The sequence below is a fragment of the Ipomoea nil genome, unplaced genomic scaffold (assembly GCF_001879475.1).
Source record: "Ipomoea nil cultivar Tokyo-kokei standard unplaced genomic scaffold, Asagao_1.1 scaffold0688, whole genome shotgun sequence".
NCBI lineage: Eukaryota > Viridiplantae > Streptophyta > Magnoliopsida > Solanales > Convolvulaceae > Ipomoea > Ipomoea nil.
The window spans coordinates 5,061,851-5,085,146 of record NW_017617116.1 but is presented as its reverse complement, the minus strand read 5'-3'; the positions used below and the strand labels follow the sequence as shown (position 1 = coordinate 5,085,146).

General features: G+C 36.4%; 4 protein-coding genes across 4 annotated transcripts; 2 read left to right on the top strand and 2 right to left on the bottom strand.

The window, feature by feature from the left end:
• Window positions 1-3,256: 3,256 nt before the first annotated feature.
• LOC109175672 (ubiquitin-conjugating enzyme E2 32) lies at window positions 3,257-5,980 on the top strand. Its single transcript, XM_019324990.1, has 5 exons — window positions 3,257-3,537; window positions 4,084-4,215; window positions 4,362-4,446; window positions 4,959-5,122; window positions 5,204-5,980. The coding sequence occupies exons 1-5, from the start codon at window positions 3,427-3,429 to the stop codon at window positions 5,645-5,647; spliced, it is 936 nt and encodes a 311-aa protein (XP_019180535.1). The 5' UTR covers window positions 3,257-3,426; the 3' UTR covers window positions 5,648-5,980.
• A 3,557-nt stretch (window positions 5,981-9,537) lies between these two features.
• On the bottom strand, window positions 9,538-10,584 carry LOC109175441. Its single transcript, XM_019324701.1, has 2 exons — window positions 10,446-10,584; window positions 9,538-10,331 (listed from the first exon to the last, which is right to left on the bottom strand). The coding sequence occupies exons 1-2, from the start codon at window positions 10,582-10,584 to the stop codon at window positions 9,745-9,747; spliced, it is 726 nt and encodes a 241-aa protein (XP_019180246.1). The 3' UTR covers window positions 9,538-9,744.
• Window positions 10,585-12,796: 2,212 nt separating this feature from the next.
• LOC109175673 (universal stress protein PHOS32) lies at window positions 12,797-15,100 on the bottom strand. Its single transcript, XM_019324991.1, has 4 exons — window positions 14,728-15,100; window positions 13,628-13,737; window positions 13,431-13,549; window positions 12,797-13,118 (listed from the first exon to the last, which is right to left on the bottom strand). The coding sequence occupies exons 1-4, from the start codon at window positions 14,915-14,917 to the stop codon at window positions 13,037-13,039; spliced, it is 501 nt and encodes a 166-aa protein (XP_019180536.1). The 5' UTR covers window positions 14,918-15,100; the 3' UTR covers window positions 12,797-13,036.
• A 3,609-nt stretch (window positions 15,101-18,709) lies between these two features.
• Window positions 18,710-20,604, top strand: LOC109175336 (L-ascorbate oxidase homolog). The gene has a single exon (XM_019324591.1). It carries the CDS (start codon window positions 18,767-18,769, stop codon window positions 20,441-20,443), a length of 1,677 nt encoding a protein of 558 aa, XP_019180136.1. The 5' UTR covers window positions 18,710-18,766; the 3' UTR covers window positions 20,444-20,604.
• The last annotated feature ends 2,692 nt before the right edge of the window (window positions 20,605-23,296 follow it).

Sequence of the window (23,296 nt, the reverse complement as noted above, 5' to 3'; positions counted from 1 at the left end):
TACCTGGCTAAATAGTTTCCAGGTGAAAAATGCTCATAAATCTCATACATTAATTTCGTCCACATTTACTGCTCTTTAAAAAAATTACATTTTGAATAAAAAAAAAAAGGGAAAAAGGGTCAAATAGGCCCTCAAACTTTTGCTAAAGAGTCAATTAGACCCTCCAATTTTTTAAAGGTGCAATTACACCCTTGAACAATGCATTTTAAGGCAACGAAGCCCAAATACAGGTAAATGACCTGCTATCAAAGGTCACAGAAGATCCGGCATACTTCCGGCGTATTTTCCGGTAAAAAGTGACCGGCGACGGTCACCGGTCGCCGGTCAAAAACCTTCTCCGGCAATGGTGGAGAAGGCAACCCAGATTTGGGTTGCCTTCTCCGGCGAGAAGGCCACCACTGTGGTGGCTTTCTCAACCGGAGAAGGCAACCCAGATTTGGGTTGCCTTCTCCGGCGAGAAGGCCACCACTGTGGTGGCCTTCTCGTCCAGAGAAGGCAACCCAGATTTGGGTTGCCTTCTCGCTGGAGAAGGCAACCCAAATCTGGGTTGCCTTCTCCGGTTGAGAAGGCCACCACAGTGGTGGCCTTCTCCACCGTTGCCGGAGAAGGTTCTTGACCGGTGACCGTCGCCGGTCACTTTTTGCCGGAAATACGTCAGAAATATGTCGGGAATACGTTGGATTTTCCGTGACCTTTGATAGCAGGTCATTTACCTGTATTTGGGCTTCATTGTCTCAAAATGCATTGTTTAGGGGTGTAATTACACCTTTAAAAAGTTGGAGGGTCTAATTAACTCTTTAGCAAAAGTTTGAGGGTCTATTTGACCCTTTTCCCTAAAAAAAATGTACAATTGAAAACACAAAAACGTACACTCAAAAGTCAAAATGATGGACTCGAATGCACGAAAAATGTGCAATCGAAGCAATTATGGAAGTGGATTATCCAACTTAAGTGTTATTGAAGCAATTACACATACAAATCATTTGCAAATCTAGCAAATTTCATTATAAATTTAGTTATACGTTGTTGAAAAGAAGACGAAAGTATAATAAACACTGGCACATAAGAATGCACTTGAAGACACAGAAATATGCACTGGAAGGTACAAAGATGTGCATTCAAAGTAATTATGCTACCAAAAATGAAATTTATTCAACTTAAGTGTTATTGAAACAGTTATTCTTACAAATCGTTTGTAAATCACATATATTTCATTATAAATTTAGTTATACATTATTGAAACAAAAAAGGCAAAATATATAATAAACATTGACTCATAATTGTGCACTCGGAGACAAATACCATATGAACTTATTTACACAAAATTATCATAATGTTATCACGATTTTTTTTAAAAATTTGTCTTCATTATGGATTGTTGATTTGGACTATATCAATGGCAGTGATAACACGAATTAAAAAATATGCGGTGACATTTTGGTAATTTTACATATTGTTGAAACTTAAGGTGCGTATTTTATGTACTTAAGGTGAGTCGTTTTAACACTTAAGGTGCGTCATTTTAACACTTAAGGTGCATCATTTTAACACTTAAGCACGGTGCGTCAATTCTACACTTGAGAACTTAAGGTGCGTCTTTTTAAAGCTTAATATGCGTCATTTTAACACTTAAGGTGCGCCATTTTAACCTTTAAGGTGCGCAGGGCGTCATTTTAACACTTAAAGTGCGTCTTTGTAACACTTAACATACGTCATTTTTAACACTGCAGGTGCGCCATTTTAACACTTAGGGTGCATCATTCTAACACTTAAAGTGCGTATTTGCAACACTTAAGGTGCGTCATTTTTACACTTTGCTTCTGTCTTCATTTTTACAACATGAGGCCGCCCCACATTCGTCTCCATAACAAACACTAAATCAAGTTTTTTTGTAGACACCATGTCATGCACCTCTCGATTTGTTGTGTGTGGATCACCCAACCCATGATAGTTCCATCTCAAAATACTCATTGTGCGGGGCATATATGGGGACCATGACTGTCCATAAGCAAAGCAAGATAATCCTCGCCCATCACCGCCTCCTCCTCACTCTTTTCCTCCACCCGCATGTCTTACCTCCGTCGCTTCGGCCCCACTGTCACCCCCAGCCCCTCGTCCCCTCCCTGCGTTCACCCCATCCCTCACCTACCTCACTCGAAGTCCCTGATCCTCATGTCGGTGGACCCGAAACAAGCCACGAGGCCCCAATTTGCCTCACCCCTACCCACACCCGCTCTCATCCAACCTCCATACAGATAGTTCTCCAAAGCTACCCACGCTCATCTCATCCCCCATACAAAACTAGTCAGTGTGACCAAGAAGACCACAAAATAAACAAAAAGGTGTGTAGTCTCTCATACTTAAAATTAACTAATTTCCACGAACAATTTCACATAAATAATTTCATACGCTTCTTCAAAGGCTCCGTCACATCCACATCCACCCTAATCTGATGGAAACTTTGCCATCCCCCCCCCCCCCCCCCCCCAAAAAAAAAAAAAAAAAAAAAGTCTTATCAAACTCAACAAAGGATCTCAGTAATTCCCCACCTATTAAAACGCGCAAACTCCTGAGTAATCGTACGATAGGTCATAGACATTAACCTAATAGTGAAGCTAATTCAACGTAGCATGTGTTGACAACTCCTCCAGTTTGAATAATCTACAAACCAACGATGCATTCTCAAATGACCAAGGCCCATCATGTAACACTTGTTGCATGTCCAACTTGTTAAAAAAACTCAATCAGGAAAAGGTCAGGTTGAACCTCTGAGATATTAACCCAGTTTGTTTAGGCATATAGATAAAAAATGTTAATTTTTGAGATATGAAAGCTACTACTTGTAGTGAAGCACAAAGAGTCAACACACGCATTCAATGAGGCTTGATCTCATAACCTCCTATGTAAAAAAGTCACTACATGCAATCTGAACACAAGATGCTTAGCAACTTATTACAAGTCTTAATTGAAGATTAATGAATTTTTAAAGACGTTTTAAAAATTTTAATTGAATATCATAGGACTTTTAAACAATTTACAACTCAATAGAAACATGGCGAATGCTTTAAAAAAAAAAATGGCGAATTGGATCGGGCTAAAAATCTGGCTTAACCAGATAAAATCCTAAAGCCCAACAGGCCCACATATCTGAGAACGACGCTCCGTCGTCAGTCGTCACTCCACCCAACGATTTTCCGCCACGCAAGCATCCTGTATCCGTATGACGTGTCCACCATCTTCAAATGCCGCACCCGTCAACAACGACTCTCTCCCCTCTATCTCTCCACAACTACAACGCATACGAACGCGCGTCCTCTGATCTCACTCATATCGGGCAACGAAGCAGCTTTTTCGTCGGTGGGCTATAAAAGCCTATAATCGGCCGAGATTGGATCTACAGTGATCGCGGGCTGACGGCGGAGGACGATGGCGGAAGACAAGTACAATCTAAAGAACCCGGCCGTGAAGAGGATTCTTCAGGAGGTCAAAGAGATGCAATCTAACCCTTCCGATGATTTCATGAGCCTCCCTCTCGAGGTCCTTTTTTTTTTTTTTTTTTCTTGCGAAATTATGTCTATTTTAGCCTGTAGTGTGTTTGATTCTGGATTGGATTTCGTTCTAGGGATGGAATTTCACGTTTATAGGATCTGAAATGATAATATGCAGTTTTATGAGATATTATTGTGATTGTTATTATCAAAATTATATTTTGCGAGCTGATTTATCCTTGTTTGATGGTGCTCATGTTGATTTTGGATATACAATTCACCTTTCCACTTGTTGATTTTTCATTTTTGTTAAATGGGCTGCGTGTATGTTGTGATTAGGTGATGAAATTGTATAATATGTTTCTATAGATTTGAGTATTTTGATCCTACCTTGCTGCACTTTTCAGTTCCGAACTTCCCTTGTGTTTCTTATACCCAAATGTTTCATTCAACCTGCTGTAAATATGTTTACTTTGGAAAAGCTGTGTTCTCAAGAAAAAGCCTTCTTTGGTGAAGGCTGTGCATGGTAGATGTTGTAATTATACTGTGCCATCATTGTGAGGCAACTAAAATTGAAATTTGCATACTTTTTTAGGAGAATATATTTGAATGGCAATTTGCTATCAGGGGCCCCAGAGATTCAGAGTTTGAGGGTGGAATCTACCATGGGCGAATCCAGTTGCCAGCTGAATATCCTTTCAAGCCACCTTCTTTCATGCTGTTGACTGTAAAAACTTGTTTCCTTTGGATGATATCTTCTTCTTTTAAAAAAAAAAATAATAAAATATTTAACTTCACTGTATGAAGTTGCCAAAGAAATGGAGTTTGGTTTTACTTTAGTTGTTTACTAATGAAGATTGATTGTCATTTCAGCCAAATGGTCGATTTGAAACTCAAACCAAGATTTGTTTGAGTATTTCAAACCATCATCCTGAACACTGGCAGCCATCCTGGAGTGGTGAGTATGTTAATAATTTAGTCATTCAATTTTATCTGCATTAATATTGTTAAACAATGAACTAACTTGTATATATTTCTATATGTTCTGTGTAGATGTACAAGGAAGTATAGAGCTATTTATATAAGACAAGAACTAATCCTACCCATAGATTTCAAACACCTAAAACTAAGGCTAAGAGAGATCCTCTCAACTAACCTTCCATCTCTTCTTTCCCATTAGACATTCATACAGTATATGCAGGCTGTTGGGGTTTGGGAGTGGTGAACTAACCTCCCATCTCTTCTTTCCCATTAGCCATACTGGCAGTTAAAGAACATATAAAAGCAACTATAGGTCTATAGCAATTGCCTTCTGTATGATGACTCTAATTGGAAGAAACTATGTATAGTCGTCAGAATTTAATCCATTTTTATGTGTAAATTCATATACTTTCTTTATTTGCTGTGAGGTTGTGTCAGAAGTGAAACACTGACAGTAGTTCTTACATTGTTGTTATTTATGTCTTGCAGTTCGGACTGCATTGGTTGCACTGATTGCATTCATGCCAACCAACCCAAATGGTGCCCTTGGATCATTGGACTACACCAAGGAAGAAAGGCGTGCTCTAGCAATAAAATCTCGTGAGGCTGCTCCGAAATTTGGGAACCCTGAACGCCAAAAGCTGATAGATGAGGTTTGTCCTGCCCCAACTCCCAACTTACACAACTAATTTATCACAACTGATTCTAGTGCCTACAATTTACTCATTGTGCAGATACATGAGTACATGCAAAGCAAGGCACCCCCGGTTCCTCAAGCTAGCCCAGCATCCCCCGAAGAACAGACTACAAACAAAGATGGTGATGCCCAGGAAACTACTCAAAACACTAGCGCAGAGTCTTCTGAGGTAAGGCATTCGGATCAATCCGCTGCTGACGGGATTGTAGAAGAACAAGTTGAAGCCCGTCCACTGGTTGCGCATCCTGCGCAGACCTCAAGAGAGGTTCCCCCTGTACATCTGCATGAGCAGCGGGTGTTTCGGAACCCCGAACAAAGGGTGGTCCCCAGCTTGCCCGAACAAAGGGTGGTCCCCAGACAAGCTGATGACCGCATATTCACCTGGGCAGCTGTTGGACTTTCCATTGCCATAATTGTTCTTCTGTTGAAGAAGTTCATGAAAGCAAATGGTCATGGGGCTGTCTTCATGGACGAGTCTTAAGTCGAAGTTATGGTAAAATACATGGTTATTAGCATTTGCCATCCCAGCAAATGCGGAAATATGTAATGTAATTATCAGGTATTTTGTGGTTTCGCCCCCATAGTAGCATAAATAACATAGATATTTATCTATATGTAAGGCATTATTCTTCATTTTGATATCCCCCCCCCCCCCCCCCCCCCCCCTCCTCTTTTAGTAGCAGCATATCATCAATAATATGGATATGCTATTTGTAAGAAAGATTCATCATTTTGATGTCTAGACATTTAAGTATTTATTGTATAGGCAATGATAATGAACTTCTCATGTGGAAATTGTCGTTTTGGATGTGTATGATTTTCCTGCCCTCTATCTTTTGCATGATTTAGAATGTGTTAGGCCATTATTGTGTTTCCAAGTCCAACTAGTCTGTCTTCAGATCACTTGATACATTTTGTTTCATTCATTGAATTCTAACCTCTTTCTTCCTTTTTTTTTTTTGGCTGAATTTAGTAGTTGTGCTCAGGATGGAAAAACTGGGAATACAAAGATCTGTTTGCTTCTAAATATTTTTTTTTTTTACTATTTTATTTTATTTAGATAATGCCCCTCATTATGTATTCGTGACTTGACTTTTCTCTAATTAGTATCACAAGTGTCGGTTTAAAAAAAATGTGCACATAATTACTATAATGGGCTATAAGATTTGGATCAATCTATAGCTTTCCATTATTTACTACTAGCAAATAACATTATATTAACATGTGTAACGGATTCATTGAACTAATAATGTTTGTGTTCATGTTTATAACTCTATATAAACACATTAATCTTAGGGTCTGTTTGGAAAGCAGGAAAATGACTTCTGAAAAATGGTTTCTGGAAAATGAGTCATTTTCCAGAAAACATTTTCCTTTTCCAGTGTTTGGTTGCATTTGGAAAACTGTTTTGGTGTGTTTGGTTCATTTTCTGAAAAATGAGTAGAATAGTATAATTAAATATTTTATTTTGAATTAAAAATTCATTTTATATTTTTAAAACAAAAAAAAAAAAAAAAAAAAAATTGGCTTCCGGCGAACCCAGTTGGGTTCCGCCAGATTTTTTTTTTTTTTTTTTAAAAATAATAATAATAACGAAAGAGAAAGGCGGAAAACGACTTCCGCCCAAATTTGGCGGAAGTCATTTTCCGCCAAATTGGGCTCATTTTCCCCAGTCAACGGAAAATGTTTTCCGTTGACTGGATTTTCCAGGTGTAGCCAAACACCAAAAACTCGGAAAATGACTTCCAGAAGTCATTTTCCGGGTTTCCAAACATAGCCTTAATGGATTGCCTCTATTTTAACTTTATCGTGTTTGTGACGTTATTGTGTTAACTCAACCCAACTAATTTGACTGGGGTTGTCCCACTATTACAAGTTTATTAAGTAACTATAATAGGTCCATGTCTAAAATCTTGATGGGTGTAAATGTTAAATTTACTTTACGATATGATGTGGTCAATTGAGTTTACATTCGAGAAGCAATTCCAAGTGAACCCATATTTGCACTTAAGGGCGAATCCACTTTCATGCAACTTACACAAGTTAAAGAAAGTTGAGAAAGTAGCAATAAACAGATACTACATTGTAACAGAGTCAATAGAATTTTTTTTTTTTTTTTTTATATCATTAAGAAGGGGGAAACCAAACAATGTAACAGAGTCAATAGAAAGTTTTTTTTTTATATCATTAAGAAGGGGGAAACCCAAACAAGACAAAACGAATTACTGTATATTGTACATGAAGCGCCATGACGGGAAACCAGCAATGTCATCTTCAAGAAAATTCAAAATATCTTCCGGTGGTGAAGCCAAAATGTGAACTCCAGGGGGAAGTTCCTGGAGAAGAACGCTAGACGATCGCGACATAGTTCTGCTCTCTGGCGATTGCCGTAGCCTGCCAGTTCTCAAGACGTCGGAGTTCTTTTTCGCAAGCTTCAAGGATGTTGTGAGCCACGGTGCGTGGAGGACTGTTCCCTTTGATGTAATTAATAGCGTTCGTGGAGTCGCTTTCAATGATCAGATTGTTGCATCCCTTGAATACTGCTAGTTGAATACCTTTTATTATGGCCCATGATTCTGCTTCGAAAGGGGTGCAGTTGCCTATGTTGAAAGCGAATCCATGATGCCAATTTCCGAAGCTATCTCGGATTAATCCGCCGCAACTAGCCTTGATTGAATTCCCTGTGACCGAGCCATCAACATTCAATTTGAAGAAGTTGGCCTGTGGTTTATCCTAGCATAGCTGGTTCCAGGATGGTGAAGTCTGTGTATTCAATCTCCCTGATGCTTTAGCGAATGCATTGTCTATCTCTTCGACCTGTGCTTTGATCCATAATATCTTGAAGCCTAGGGGTTTGAGTGTGTTAATGAATACTGCCTCATTTCGCCATTTCCAGATCCACCACAGTGTCACGGCGAATAGCAAACTTGCTTTGAGGGGTCTTCTTCCATCGCCTTTATTCAAAGAGTCAATAGAAAGTTAGTTCTTCCTCTTATATATATATATATATATATATATATGAAGAAGTTGATGAGGTTATAAGGTAGCTCTACTAACATAATAATCTAGATACAATAGCAACATGCTGACAAACTATTGTAATTATAACTTTAGCTTCTTTTTTAATGTTGATTCTTTGTGTTTAATTTTAATAGGTTGAGAAAATATGTTTGAACAGATACTACAATGTAATAGAGTCAGTTGCATTAAAAGAAATGTCCTTTAAAATGCTATTTCTTGCAATCTCTCTTCTTAATTTAAAATTGTGGTACAACGCATATCTTTCGCTGCTGTATTAATGAAATTGGTGAAATAAATCAAAATATGAATTTTTGTTAAAGAAATAAATCTTATTAGAATTATGGGGCGCAATCTCGTGTGAATAGCCGTCCAGGTGTGAAATGTAAACCAATCAGCGCGCGCTACGTGTCAACATTAATTGATCGGGTGCACCTACTTTCACCTACAAGTGCATATACTTTCATCTACAAGTGCATGTAATTCTATCTCTACTTTCACCTACAAGTGCATGTAATTTTGCCTTGTTAACATTTATTGATCATGTACACCTAGTTATTACTATATGTGCACCTAGATCTGGACACGTGCTGGTTGGTTCGTATATTCACTCCTGGACGCGTCATTCACACCAGAACACGACTCTTAGAGCTATTCATTCAGTACAATTTTGATACATCCATATTAGTTGTTACCTGATTGGGTTAATGGGTCTTAGTAATTAATAGTATTAACTGATTGTAGAAAGATGTTTGCTAAATTAGCTTATAGTTGATTACATGCAAAATGACTTTTTTAAAAAGCTATTTTGAGTCCTTTTTAAATTTTAACATTTTGGAGTAATAAGTTTGATAAAAAAAAAACTAATTAATCAAATAATAATGTTTAACTAAGTCAAACAATTAATACTGGTCAAATAAATCAAAATTGACTGATAAACTAACTATGTTACCAAATATGACTATAAAATGAAACAATGTTTTATAAATACAAAATGATGGATTTTGAATAAATGAATCGTTTTTCTTTCATGTTAATTCAACAAATATTACATATATATTAACTTATAATAGAGCTAGACAACTAGTTAATCAATTTATGAATTACTCTAATCACATTTCAAGACTTCCACCAAACACACATGTTAGATAAATTGTAATAATGGTAGATTTTGTCTTTATATTACTACTATTTCTTGTTTAAACATACATTCCTTGCCCACCATAATACACAAAAAAGATACGTACTCTCATCATCTCATGGTTGCCTATATCATCCATTGATATAAAATTATAACTATATATTAGTCTTATATACAAAATTAAAATACAAGTTTAATTTGATTGTCTCTAAAGTTTTAAAAAGAAAATGAAAAATGAGTTAGATAAAAGTATAGTATTTAACCGTTCAATGTTTGAAATTGTAAAAATTAAAAGAGAGATTAGATTTATAATCTGGATAAAAAATGTGATTTTCCCAGAAAATGAATTTAATTTGTAGGATGAATTAGTGCCCCAAAAAAGAGGGAAAATTGTAATATGCATCATATCATATATGATATCAATGCATCTGGGGGATAATGAGTAGGCAGTTGCTAGTCATGGTAGCCAGCTTGTCTGCAAGGTTTATCAATGGCGAACCCGACCCGGAGAGCTTATCACTGCAGTCGCTCATATCAGTTATGACGGCACTGAGCATGGAATTCATGGTCCCTACGTCCTTCTTCTTGAACGCCTTACGCGCGAGGTCGAAATTGTCCATCGCATCTCTAAATTTCCCCTTGCACTCCTTGACGCCCAGCTTCTTAGCCTTCGCGGCTCCCGTTTTCGCCAGATCGCGGCTCGCTTTGATGGAGATGTCAAGGGCGGCGCGTGCATTGGCTCCGCCGCTTTTCAGCCGCGGGGCCACGGTGGACACGCAGAGGCTAGGGTTTTCCGTCGTGCTGCATATTTTCCTCAGCTCACGATCTGCGCTGCCGCCGGCCGACTTGCCTTTGGGGACGGGACGCTTTGCAGTTCCGCCGCCGTCGTCGTCGTCCGTCGTGGCTTTGTTGACGGAATGAATGACGGATCTGGAGATTTGAGTCTCGGAAATCCCATCGCTGTTCTCTGTGGTTGCGGAGATGGACTGAAGGGATCGCTGATTATCTGTGTCGCCATATGAAGAGATGAAAAAATCAGTTTTCGAATCGTAGGAGAAATCTGGTTTCGAATCGTATGAGAAATAGATCGAAGAACTGGAAGGGTTATCTGGAGAAGAACCTGATTGCGAGGTTGCGGAAGAATCGGAAGTCAGGTATATACGAAAACCATGCACGGCCGGATCCGGGTTGCAGACAATGGAGAAGAAGGTGACGATGAAGATGAAGATTATCCTTTGGAAAATGAGAGATTCTTCCATGTTGAAATATTGGGAATGTGTAAATGAAAGGAAAGTGAAATATAATTTTTGCAGTGAAAATAGGAAGATGAGAAGGGGTAAGAGATACCATTCAAACAGGTTGCACATATTGAAAACAGGATAACCGATCATATTACAAAACTTGAGTGCCCTTTTTCATATGAGTATTCAAATCTCTAAAAAAAAATCCTTCTTAATTTCTCATTCTATATGACACTATTTAATTTGCACCCAATGATTATAAGCCACTTCATACCATAATTTAGGAGAGAAAGTATGAGGCTAACATATTTAGGAGAGAGTATGAGGCTAACATTATTATCTATAGGAATAAGGTCTAAATTGGCCACGGAAGGTAACCTGAAAATTTAATTATGTCACCGAACGAAAAAAGAAGAAGAAGTGCAATTAGGCCACTGAACATCTCAAATGCATGCAATTTCACCTAATAACAAGTTACCACTAATTTCATCAGATTGCCTGCTTTACATGGATGGTGAGTTGACATTCTTAATAATAAACTTTAAAATTAAAAATAAAAACTTAAAAACTTAAAAAAATTAAAAATAAAAAATATCGGGGTGGCCGCTGGCCAGCCCCTTCCCCGCTCCCCTCCTCCTTCGTCTCCGATTGAAGACGAAGACAGGTCATTCGTCTCCGGCAGACGTTTTTTTTTTAAAAAGTTTATTATTATAAATTATTAAAAATGTCAACTCACTATCCACGTAAGCATGCAACCTGCTAGCATGTGAAATTGCATACATCTGGAGTGTTCTGTGGCTTAATTACACTTTTTTTCGTTCCTAATTGCATTTCCAGTACGTTTAGTAGTCAATTTGAACGTTATTCCTTATCTATCTATATCTATATAATAATAATAATAATAATACTATACTCTTTCACTCTCAAAAGTAATTGTGCTCACGTATTATCAAATTTGCAATTCACTCAGTATTTTCTCAACATCATTACAATTCGCATTGAAGAATTATTATATTTCCCCAATAATTCTCTTTACAATTATTCTTTTATAACAAATGTTAAAAAATAACAAAAATAAAATTTCAAAATACGTAAGATTATTTTTTAAAATTTTAAAAAATAATAATTAGTATTTCGTATATAATCCCGAAAAGAAATTATATCATGTAAAATTTTGAAATAAAACAATTCCTAACAATTCGAATTGTAAAACTAAAACATAATTAAATGATAAAAATTCAAAGCAATTGAAATCATTAAAAAGAAATTACAAATTTAAGTACATAAATTACATAAATATTCAAATACATTTAATTATTTATTTCCTCTCTATCAAACCAATTTCATTTACCTTCAATCAAGTATTCTTGTAATTGATGATTTATTGGTCTATTACAAATTCTTGCATGATTTCAAATATACTCTTCATTTCGAATGAAGTGGTCTTGTGTATTTTTAAGCTAAGTATCGATACATTAAAATTTTCTTTTCATTTCGTATAATCAAAATCACCTTCATATGAATCTCATAATCCTTTACATGCAATTGCATTATTAATGAGGCAGTGTAAGAAATGATAGCAAGTCATGCTTGAAGCACTACTCAAAATGCTCTTTCTATGTCTTTTCTTATACCTCCTTATTTATTTGCAAATAATCTATGTTTTGCACTTTGAAGTAACATGATTGACTTCACAAAGGTTGCCCAACTTAAATATATTCCATCTAGCGGAACAGTCTAAAACATTAATATCGTTTAATCTACCTACAAAACTAAAGAAAACATGTCATATCCCCAAATCGCAACAACTTCAAGTATAATAATTGGACACTCGTGATCTCTTTTAACACATTGACCACCCTAACATACTTGGGAACCCCTTTGTTCTCCAATTTAGCCATTATATATCTACAACATTCAGCCTTCTCAAATACTCTTCTCCAAACACATCATTTATGGAAATCTCTTCATACATATTGTTAATATGTTATAGACTTATAATAATCTCACCCATTTGTAGATACCCATCAACGACATTTGCAAAAATCCTATACACTAACATACGCATTATTATCTGATGACACCACTATTGTCGTTCCAGACAAAAGGTCTATGTACACTTCTATCGATGAAGTCTATAGTATTTTGAAAATATTCCTCGTCTCGTAAATATAAATACCGCAGTAAAAAAAAAAAAAAGAAGCAACAATTTATCAACCAAATGAAGAGGTACTAGAGGAAGAACTTCAAAAGTTTTATTCAAGGAGCAACGTATTGTAGCATACAAAAAATACACAAGACTGGTTGACAAACTCCATACATACTCAACAAACATAACTGAAGATCCAACCTGAAGTTCAACCAACAAGAGCCAAGAGATAATTTATATAGTACTTCAAAGTACTACATTTATATTGTCAAGAATCTTAACCTATAGACTGGCCTGAACAATTTGATCTTCCCAGCATTATTAATTATCAGAGACCTTAACAACCGTAACAGGGCAGTCAGCATTATTCACCACATGGTTACTGACGCTTCCCATTAAAGCCCTGCAAACACAAAGTAGAACAAAAACCAGTGAACTTTTTTCTATCATATGCAGAATGTTGAACATTTGTAGCCCTGTCATTGCATCATGAACTTTGGCAAACTTAAATTTAGAATATACAACCATTCTCAATCGAGAAACCGTCTAATGGGGAGATATAAGCTAGTCAAGCGTGCATCGTGAATACAGTAACTGACTGTGGGATTAGAAGATAGTTATATGCCAAACGTGCATTGTAGATATAGTAAAAAGCCATTACTTTTGCAACAGGAATCACATGGGTGTTGGAAAGGTAATAGAACTGTTAACAAACCTCTTGAGTGTGCCAAGCCCTCTATTCCCAATAACAAGACAGCTCAGAGGAGTTTTATCAACTGCTTCGCATAGTTTCTCACGGGGATCACCCCAAAATATTTTCATCACAACCATAATCTGTTTTTATAGGCGACGGTATAGTTAGAATAGCTTCATGGACAAGACTAATATCATGAAATTGAAGAATAAAATTACCCCTTTCTGCCTAACTGCAGTGGAAACAATATCCAACGTTTCTGCATCAGGCTTGACTCCATATTTGTTCATAGTATGTGGGTCAACCACTTCAGCAAGAGGAATCATAGCTGAAAATTTGAGAAAAATGAATAAAGAGATAACTAAAAGCCAGTGAAAGGGATATGCCGGACTATCATGATTTATGACCAGTAAATCCTCATTGTATTTCCAAGGGGTAAAATACATAATCGCATATAATGCATTCAATCACAAAATTCTACCATCCTTTGTGTTGATAGTATGCATTGAGATTGAATAACAAATAGCAGATATAGTAGCAAAACTGAGATGCTGCAATCCGGAAACACTCCCTGAAATCAAATCAATATATGCCTTAAAAGATACGTAGTAACATTTATTTATATCAGGCATTATGATCCATCCCCTAAAATTTGTAAATGCACCAATAAAGTGCCAGCGAAATCCCTCCCCACACACGGCCCCGACAAACCACAATGACTTAGGGGCCATTATGTGAGAGGACTAGGTGAGTAGGTGTCCACACAAGAAGCCAACCCCACAAGAAAGTGAAACTCTCACATTGCAGCTGCCCGGCTCGATCAGTGTGCTTGCCCACAATTTGCCACACAGAAACCAATTGAGCTACCGTGCTGGCTTGAACAAGGGGAAAACATTACAGATGAAATCCCATCCCAGATCCCCATAAGAATCCAAGAATCACAATAAAATGTAAACTACATAGACTATTTCCAGACCATCCATTCAATGGCCAGTAGGCAACCAAAGAGTAAATGGTGTAGCCTAGGGACTCACTTGGCCTCTGACTCTCTGAGATCAGAAGCTTCCTATACTAACAGATGACTTTTTTCCAATTTCCTATGGGATCATTTGAAGAATTTAACCTATTGAATTGAACAGGAGACCTAAGAGTTTCACAAAATCACAGATCACAACGAACTTATGAACAGTTGAATATATAAATAATATAAGACACTCCATCAAATAATTAAATAATTCAAAGGAACATATATATACACAAATATAGTGAGAGAAACAGTAAAATAGAGAGAGAGAGCGAGAGAGAGAGAGGATCATACGAGAACCGGTGGCCTCCCAAAGCTGCATCTCGCCTTCCTCGTAATGACCTTCAGGTTGTACAGTAACGAGAACGAGGTTATCTCCTTTCCGGAGTAAGTTATCGATCGCCCATTTCAGAGCCTTCCTGCTGCATGCTGAGAAATCCACTGCCACACCGACTATCCTTCCATCTGCTGCTGCTGCTTCCATCTCTCACTGCAACTGTGCTCCCCTGTGATTCGTTCTGATCGTTTCGGTGAATGGATCGGAGTGAAAAATATCAGAGCAGAAGAAGAGAAACGAGAGCCGCTTGTAGTGCAGAGAAGTCACTGATGTAGGAGAAATTATCGTGTGTTCCGCCGCATACCCGGTCAATCGGATCATCTATGGTGCATAGGTGGTTTGGAGGTCGAAAGGCACTGATAACGGTTGATATTTTTCTGGGTTTACTTTCCTTTTTTCACTTAAATTATTTGTAAGAAAATATTTGTTCTCTTCCTAAATATTCTTTTCCAATTTTTTTATGGTGAGGTTCATGAATTCACTGACACCACCTACTCGAATAATTATTATTGCATAGACCATGGTTTAAAAACAACATCGTTTCCTTAAGTTGTTAGGTTGCTCAATTTTTTTCTTAGGCGACCTGCATTTTTTTGTTTTCCCTTTTCATTTAGAGTGTGTTTGAAAAAATAGAAAAATGACTTTTGGAAAATATTTTATGGAAAATGAGTCATGTTTATCAAACATTTTCATTTTCAGTGTTTGGTTGCATTCCATAAATTTGTCTTCATGTGTTGGTTCATTTTTTAAAAAATGGACATATTTCTATAATTAAAAATTTTAATTGTTCTATTTAGAATATAACAACATTTATAATTTATTTATAATAATAATAATAATACAAATGGTGGTAGTGTGGTGGCAGTGGTTGCAGTGATGGTGGTGGTGGTGGTAGTGATGGTTGCGATGGTGATGGTGGTTGTGTGGCGGCGGTGGTAGTATGGTAATGGTGGTGTTGGTGTAGAGATTGGAATATATTTCCCCAAAAAAGATGGGAAATCATTTTCTAAGAAAATGATGGTGTTTTCTTTTGACCAAACAATCATTTTCTTTTGACTCACATTTTTCATTATTTACCAAACAATTAGAAACCCGTGAGTTTCATAACTCTTTCGAGTTTCTAAATATACCCTTAAATTTGTAACAAATTATTTTTTCTTTTCTTAAATTTTATTTTCCAATTCTAATAATGAATGTAATGTCAAAAAGAGAAAGTATGACAAATTAGTAGGACAATTTTTGCCCTCACAAAACTTTATTATTATTATGAGAAAACGGCGCTTTTGACAACTCAATTGTTTTACTTTTAGAAATTTAGCCCCTATCAATTGATTTGAGCAAATATAACCCTTTAACTGTTCATAATGTAGCACATTTGGTCCCTCATGTTATATAATTAGAATTGTTTTTAATAATTTATATAATTTATTTATTTAAAATTAAAAATATTTTATTATTATAAATAAATACATAATATAAACAATTCCTTATTAAAAAAAAAAAAAACAGCCACCAGCTGTCCGCGCCGGACAGCCGGCGGCTGTCTTCTTCACGGACAGCTGTGACTGTCTGACAGGACGGCCATGGCCATCTTCTAGATTTGGAACGAGGCCGGGTTACGGCCTTCGTCGCCGCCCTCGTTCCATGGCCGTCTCCGTGAAGAAGACAGTCATCGGCTGTTCGGCGAGGACAGCCGGTGGCTGTTCTTTTTTTTTTTTTTTTTTTTTTTTTTTTTTTTTTTTAATTTATGTATTTATTTATAATAAAAAAATATTTTAACTTTTGAATAAATAAATTATATAAATTATTAAAAACAATTCTAATTATATAATATAAGAGACCAAATATACCACATTATGAACAATTAAAGGGTTAGATTTGTTCAAATCAATTGATAGGGGCTAAATTTTCAAAAGTAAAACAATTGAGGGACCAAAAGTACCGTTTTCCCTATTATTATTAGTATTGGTAGTATTCAAAACTCAACCAAACAATGAAATTAATATCCAAATAATTTCTTTCACACCAACTAAACAATGTAATTAATTATCTTCATAGTAACTTTTTTTTTTTGAAAACCAAAAACTTCATATATTGCATTAACTTATGTCAGAAGGAATAAAAGGAGGAAGAGACTCCCTCCAGACCGAACGTGCTTGAACCACACCTACATGTTTAGCTAAGGCATGAGCGACCAATTTGGTGCCTCTGCGTACAAACTTGATGGAACAAGCAGAAAAAAAATTAAATAAACGTAAACAGGAATCTAAAGCAATGCCAAGATACGAACGATAGGAACTAGCATCCCGAAAGCTAGCAACGAGAACCGCACAGTCCGATAAAATAATAACGTTGTGATAATTGTGATCCTGTAGCCATGAAAGAGCCTCACGTATCGCCATGGCCTCGGCTAAGAGAGGATCATACGGACAAGAGAGGGGACCATTAGCCGCTGCAACAAAAACGCCATCCAAGCTGTGCACATAGAAGCCGAAAGTCAGGGAGTGTTGTGAGCCATAGAAGCCGGCGTCTGTACTGCAAATTACCGTATCCTGAGGCAGCGGCATAGCAGACTGTTCGTACATGGCAAGCTGCAAGGTGGCAGGTGGCTGTGACAAGGCAATACGGCAGTGAGAGGCGTTCGAAGTCCAGCCGGCCCAGGTGTGTTGAAACGAAGCACATAGATGCAACGGGGATGGTAATGCAAGGTCCCAAACAGCCATGTTCCGAGCCCTCCATATTTCGTAGAGTATTCCACAAATTTGATCTTTTAGATAACCAGCAGATGTTGCTGAGTTTCCCAACCAAAGCTCCACCCACTGCATAAAATCATGATCATCAAAGTTAGGGATTTAGAGTTGTGCAATATTCCACACACGTCTTGCATAAACACATCTTCATAGTAACTTATTTTCTTTGGAATTTCAATTTCATTTATCCTCAAATATTTTTTTCATGAATAAAACGGGCCATAATAGTCTTCCATAAAAGAAAATGGAGTTATTTGTCGTTACATCCTCAATGTCCTGATCTGTCCATAATAATCAACGTGTCATTTACTAAGTTAATACGTCTAAAGTCTCACCTGGGTAGACCCCTTCCTTTACATAAAAAAAAAAAAGTTAATACGTCTAAATCCTTTATTCTAGCAAAGAAGAAAGTCTGGATTGTTTATTTACGCTGTTGTTCCCATTTTACCAAAAACGTTCATAAGACTTGAAATGTATGAGTAAAATTTTAAATATATAAAGGCATTTCATTAATGTTAAATTATTTAATTAATACACAACTTTGAAATATAATTACATTAAATCAATTATCATTAATTCAATACCTATAAAATAGGATATAGGAAATACTTCAATAACTAATGAATTTTTAAAAATTTTATAAATGTACAAATTAAAATAGATGTCTTGGAATATAAATAACATGATGGACATCATACTTTAATAAATTATTATTATTATTATTATTTATTACATAATAATAATAACAATAATAATAATAATAATAATAATAATAATAATCACCGTCTTCTTCCAAAAGATGACATCGTAATTCGTAAATCTGTCATAGATTCCCCATAATATGAAGGTCAAAAAATAATTTGTGACTGAATTCAGCAGCCAAGAATTAGTACACAATTAACTAATTAAGGTTGTTTTAGATAGTGAGATTTTACGATTTGTACGGAACGTCGCTAAATAATAAAAGAAAAATAAAATAAGATTAGAGAATAGAGGAAAGAGCTGAGCTTGAATCAAGGAAGAGGAGAAAACCAAAGCCACAAAAATGGCTTCGAAAATTGGAAGAAACAACTTATAAAAGCTCTGAGAAGCCATGGCGAAGATGGCAAGCTCTGATAAGAGCAATAATATTTAGGAGAAGAGTAGCCCCTCTTCCTCTTCTTCTTCTTATCCAATTCATTCAAAAAAAAAAAAAAAAAAAAAAAAAAAAAAACGCCAAAAAAATAAAATAAAATTCGGGGTAGCCATGGATAGAGCTAGCACAATAATGCTGGTGGCCTTTCTACTTTGCCTCTCCACCACCGTGAGGGCGGAGGACCCTTATCTATTCTACACTTGGAAGGTGACCTATGGCACCATTTCACCCATGGGTGTACCTCAACAAGTCATTCTCATCAACGGCCAATTCCCAGGTCCTAAGATCAATTGCACCTCCAACAACAACGTTATTGTTAACGTTTTCAACGAGCTAGATGAGCCATTATTGTTCACTTGGAGTGGCATCCAGCAAAGGAAGAATTCATGGGTTGATGGCACTCCCGGGACCATGTGCCCTATCCTGCCTGGCACTAACTTTACCTATAAGTTCCAGGTGAAAGACCAGATCGGAAGCTATTTTTATTTCCCAACCACTAGTCTACAACGTGCCGTGGGCGGCTATGGCCCAATCAATGTCCATAGCCGTGAACTCATCCCTGTCCCATTCGATAGACCCGCTGAGGAATTCAATGTTTTTGTGAGTGATTGGTATAAGAAAGGCTACAAGACATTGAAGAAGATTCTTGATAATGGTCAGACCATTGCTAGGCCTGATGGGTTGGTGATGAATGGGAAGAATGGGAAGGTGGGAGAGAATAAACTTAACCCACTTTTCACCATGGAACCAAGCAAGACTTATAGGTATAGAGTTTGCAATGTGGGGTTGAGAACTTCGGTTAATTTTAGATTCCAAGGACATTCAATGACGTTGGTAGAAATAGAGGGTTCACATACTGTTCAAAATGTATACGATTCCCTTGATCTCCACGTTGGGCAGTGCCTATCGGTTCTTGTGACGGCTAACAAGGAGGCTAAGGACTATTACTTAGTCGCCACCAGCAGATTCTTCAAGCAAGAATTCTCCACCGTAGCTCTTATCCGCAACGGCAACGGCAACGGGGGTCCCGCGACCCCGGAGCTTCCACCACCCCCGCCGGTAAACACCGAGGGCATCGCTTGGTCCATCAACCAATTCCGCTCCTTCCGGTGGAACCTCACCGCCAGCGCCGCCCGCCCCAACCCGCAAGGCTCATACCACTACGGCCAAATCAACATCACCCGCACCTTCAAGCTCGTTAACTCCAAGACCCAAGCAAACGGAAAGCTCCGATACGCAATCAACGGCGTCTCCCACACCGACCCCGACACCCCATTAAAGCTCGCCGAGTACTTCGAAATCCCCGGGAAAGTATTCAAGTACGACATCATGGGCGACAACCCTCCCGACAATCTTGAAAATCCGGCGACTCTAGCCCCCAATGTCGTCAACGCCACATTCCGCAACTTCGTCGAGATCATATTCGAAAACCACGAAAAGACCATCCAAACCTACCACCTCGACGGCCACTCATTCTTTGCGGTGGGAATCGAGCCAGGAAAATGGAGCCCAGAGAAGAGAAAGAACTACAACTTGGTGGACGCTATAAGCAGGCACACCATTCAAGTTTACCCCAACTCCTGGGCGGCTATCATGACCACTCTGGATAATGCCGGAATGTGGAACCTAAGATCGGAAATGTGGGCAAGAACATACTTGGGACAACAAATGTACTTCAGTGTTCTTTCTCCGGAACGTTCGCTGAGGGATGAACACAATATTCCAGATAACCAGCTTCTCTGTGGCTTGGTCAAGGGCATGTCTGTGCCTCATCCGTACACCATTTAAAGGGCTGGGTTAATTGGTTAAAATGCTTTGAAGAATATATATATAGTGTTGTAGAGATGGAGGGGTGGGTGGAATTCTAGAGCATGACTCTAGTCTTTTCAATTTGGCGTTAATATGAATGAATGAAATAAATGGAAAAGAAGAAGGTTTGGTTTCCTTAATATATTGATGTTGCTTGTGTTAAATGGATGTATATATGATGCGTTTAGTAATGGGATAAACTAATGATACATTTACTAATTGAAGAAACTAATGGTGATGCATTTAATATAATTGAAGGAAAAATGGAATACATTTACTTTACATTATGATGAATTTCTTTATTTTAATTTGAAGGGTCCATTTACTAAAAGAGTTATAGTATTTTACTTGATATTGGGGTTAAAAAAAATTGAATCACATGAAATCAAACTCGCTTTCACTACTATAAAAAATCGTTTTAACATCAGTCATTTTTTACCTACAATGATTTTTAAAACTGACGTCATATGCCATTTAAAAAAAAAAAAAAAAAAAAAGAGATGTGGAATAATTTTAGTTCAGAAAAAAAATGAAAAAAAAGTAACTTTTTGCATAATACATACTATAATAAAATTTGTATTTTTATTTAATTTTTTTTTTGAATATACGACTAAAAAACCAATATACCACATCGGTTGTTGAAAAATAACAAAAATCGTAATTATTAACGACATCAATTGTTTTAAAAAAGACTTAAATTATTTTTAAAATTATTATTTATTTTAATATTTTAATGACGATTTTTATGAAAATCGATGTAATAGATTCCACATTTCACTGTTGAAAATTATGGAATTTCTGACCACTTGAAAGTGTGGAATTTCTAACCACTTAAAGATCTTAAATCAAGTTGAAAGCTGAAAATTATGGAATTTCTGACCACTTGAAAGTGTGAAATTTCTAACCACTTAAAGTGATCTTAAATCAAGTTGAAAGCAAAAAGTGGCTGGATCAAGTGTTTTGGCTACCTTTAATCTACACTTTATTACGGAGTACAAAATAAGAACTTTTAACAAATTAAAGTTTAATATCACCTACTCGAAACTTTTGCCACGGAAATATATCAAACTTGTAGTAAATACTACTACACTTTCTTAAACCAATCAATATAATTAATGATTTTTATCGCACAGTAAAATTTTCATTGTTGTGACAATTGGTAGCAAATGTGCCGAAGGTTAAAAGAATTCGTGCAAATTACACAACGAATAACATGTTTCGATGCTGTTTTCAAACAAACAAAAAGAAAAAAAAAAAACATGTTTCTATGCTAATTTTTATTTATAATTTTCGAGCTTAAAAGATGGTGTAAATTTTTGCCTAAACTTTTAATAAGTTTATTCATTTTTATCATACACCTACAAAATTTTTAGTTGAGACCTATGTATAGATTAAATAAAAGGAATATGAGATATACTTATGGAGTGTAGATGAGTCTCGAGTTCCAATCTTAAAAATGTAGTTAATTGGAACATGGCCTGGACTATATACTTACTCATGGAGTGAGGAAATTGAATTCAAATTAAACCTTAAGAATATAACTACTTTAAAATTTCGACACCAACATAATTAATTTCAATTTGACTTTTGATAGTTGCATAATAAGGTGTTGCATGACTTTCTATGGAATAGAGGCATATTTTTGGTACGTTAATGATTAGTGGTTGCAGCAGTGGGTGTTGTGAGAGATGATCGGGTGAATGGCTTGGGGGTTTTAGGTATGTGTTTGGGATTACAACGGAGTTTCTAATTTCTATTATGGGTTTGTCATGTGTATGCATAGAGAGACGAATATATGTGTTGACTGTATGACGTCTAGTCTTGAAGTTACTCAACTTGAGCACACAATTTTGAGTCCACATGGGGGTTACGACCCTTTTTATTTGAGGATCTTGTTGGCGTGACTTTGCCGATTTATGTAGTTGATAGTCATTTTGTTTGCTTCTGTTATATTAAAAAAATGTTTATTAATTATTGTAATGGTGAGTTGTTATTGCTGAAAATTATGGAATTTCCGACTACATGAAATTGATCTTAAATAAAGTCGAAAGTAAAAAGTGATTGGAAATAGCAACAAAGGTTTTTCCGGATACCAAAAATGGTCAGAACAAGACTTTCGACTTGATTTAAAATCACTTTCAAGTGGTCGAAAATTTCATAATTTCCAGCAGTGTGTTATTCTATCTTAAATTAGAGTTTTTAGGCAGCACTTTGGAGCTTAAAAAAAAATATTTGTAAACATTAATGATTAATTCAACATCAATAATTTAAATTAATAATGCTATATACATATTAGATTTAAATTAGATTTCTTAATATTTGTAAATAAATAATTTTGATTAAGATTTAGTTGGGTAACTAATGAAACATATAATACAACTTCAACAATAATTATATGCATTTATTTTTCAAAAAAAAAAAAAAAAGAAGAAGAAGAAGAAGAAGAACACCATATATATAAAGAAGGAATAAACCATGCATGTTTTATGGAAATACAAGTTTTTAATTTATTTGTGTCATTTTTATTGGTTACATTGTAAGATATATTATTAAAAATATTATTTTATTCTTCCAAAACTAAACATGAACCACAGAGGCTAGACTGGTGCTCACTGCGCACAAGGATCCCCAGAGCCCCCTCACTGCTGGTGAGACTTGATCCCTAGTCATTCTTCTAAAGTTTTAGCTTTATGACCAGTTGAGCTACTCATGCAAGCAAAAATATTATTTTATTTTATAAACAAACTACGTACATATGAATAAAAACGTGGGAGACAAAGTTCACTATTGAGTGACCCTTTTAGTCTTGAAGAACAAAGCCATATCACGATT

Bases quoted from the DNA above. Each gene is read 5' to 3' on its own strand.
- LOC109175672 (XM_019324990.1), top strand. From the start codon at position 3,427: ATGGCGGAAGACAAGTACAATCTAAAGAACCCGGCCGTGAAGAGGATT. The intron at 4,216-4,361 runs GTAAAAACTTGT...TTGTCATTTCAG, and splicing joins CTTCTTTCATGCTGTTGACT to CCAAATGGTCGATTTGAAAC. The intron at 5,123-5,203 runs GTTTGTCCTGCC...CTCATTGTGCAG, and splicing joins GCCAAAAGCTGATAGATGAG to ATACATGAGTACATGCAAAG.
- LOC109175441 (XM_019324701.1), bottom strand. From the start codon at position 10,584: ATGGAAGAATCTCTCATTTTCCAAAGGATAATCTTCATCTTCATCGTC. The intron at 10,332-10,445 runs GTTCTTCTCCAG...ATGGCGACACAG, and splicing joins TTCCGCAACCTCGCAATCAG to ATAATCAGCGATCCCTTCAG.
- LOC109175673 (XM_019324991.1), bottom strand. From the start codon at position 14,917: ATGGAAGCAGCAGCAGCAGATGGAAGGATAGTCGGTGTGGCAGTGGAT. The intron at 13,738-14,727 runs GTATGATCCTCT...TCAAATTTTCAG, and splicing joins TTGGGAGGCCACCGGTTCTC to CTATGATTCCTCTTGCTGAA. The intron at 13,550-13,627 runs GTAATTTTATTC...CTATAAAAACAG, and splicing joins CTGCAGTTAGGCAGAAAGGG to ATTATGGTTGTGATGAAAAT.
- LOC109175336 (XM_019324591.1), top strand. From the start codon at position 18,767: ATGGATAGAGCTAGCACAATAATGCTGGTGGCCTTTCTACTTTGCCTC.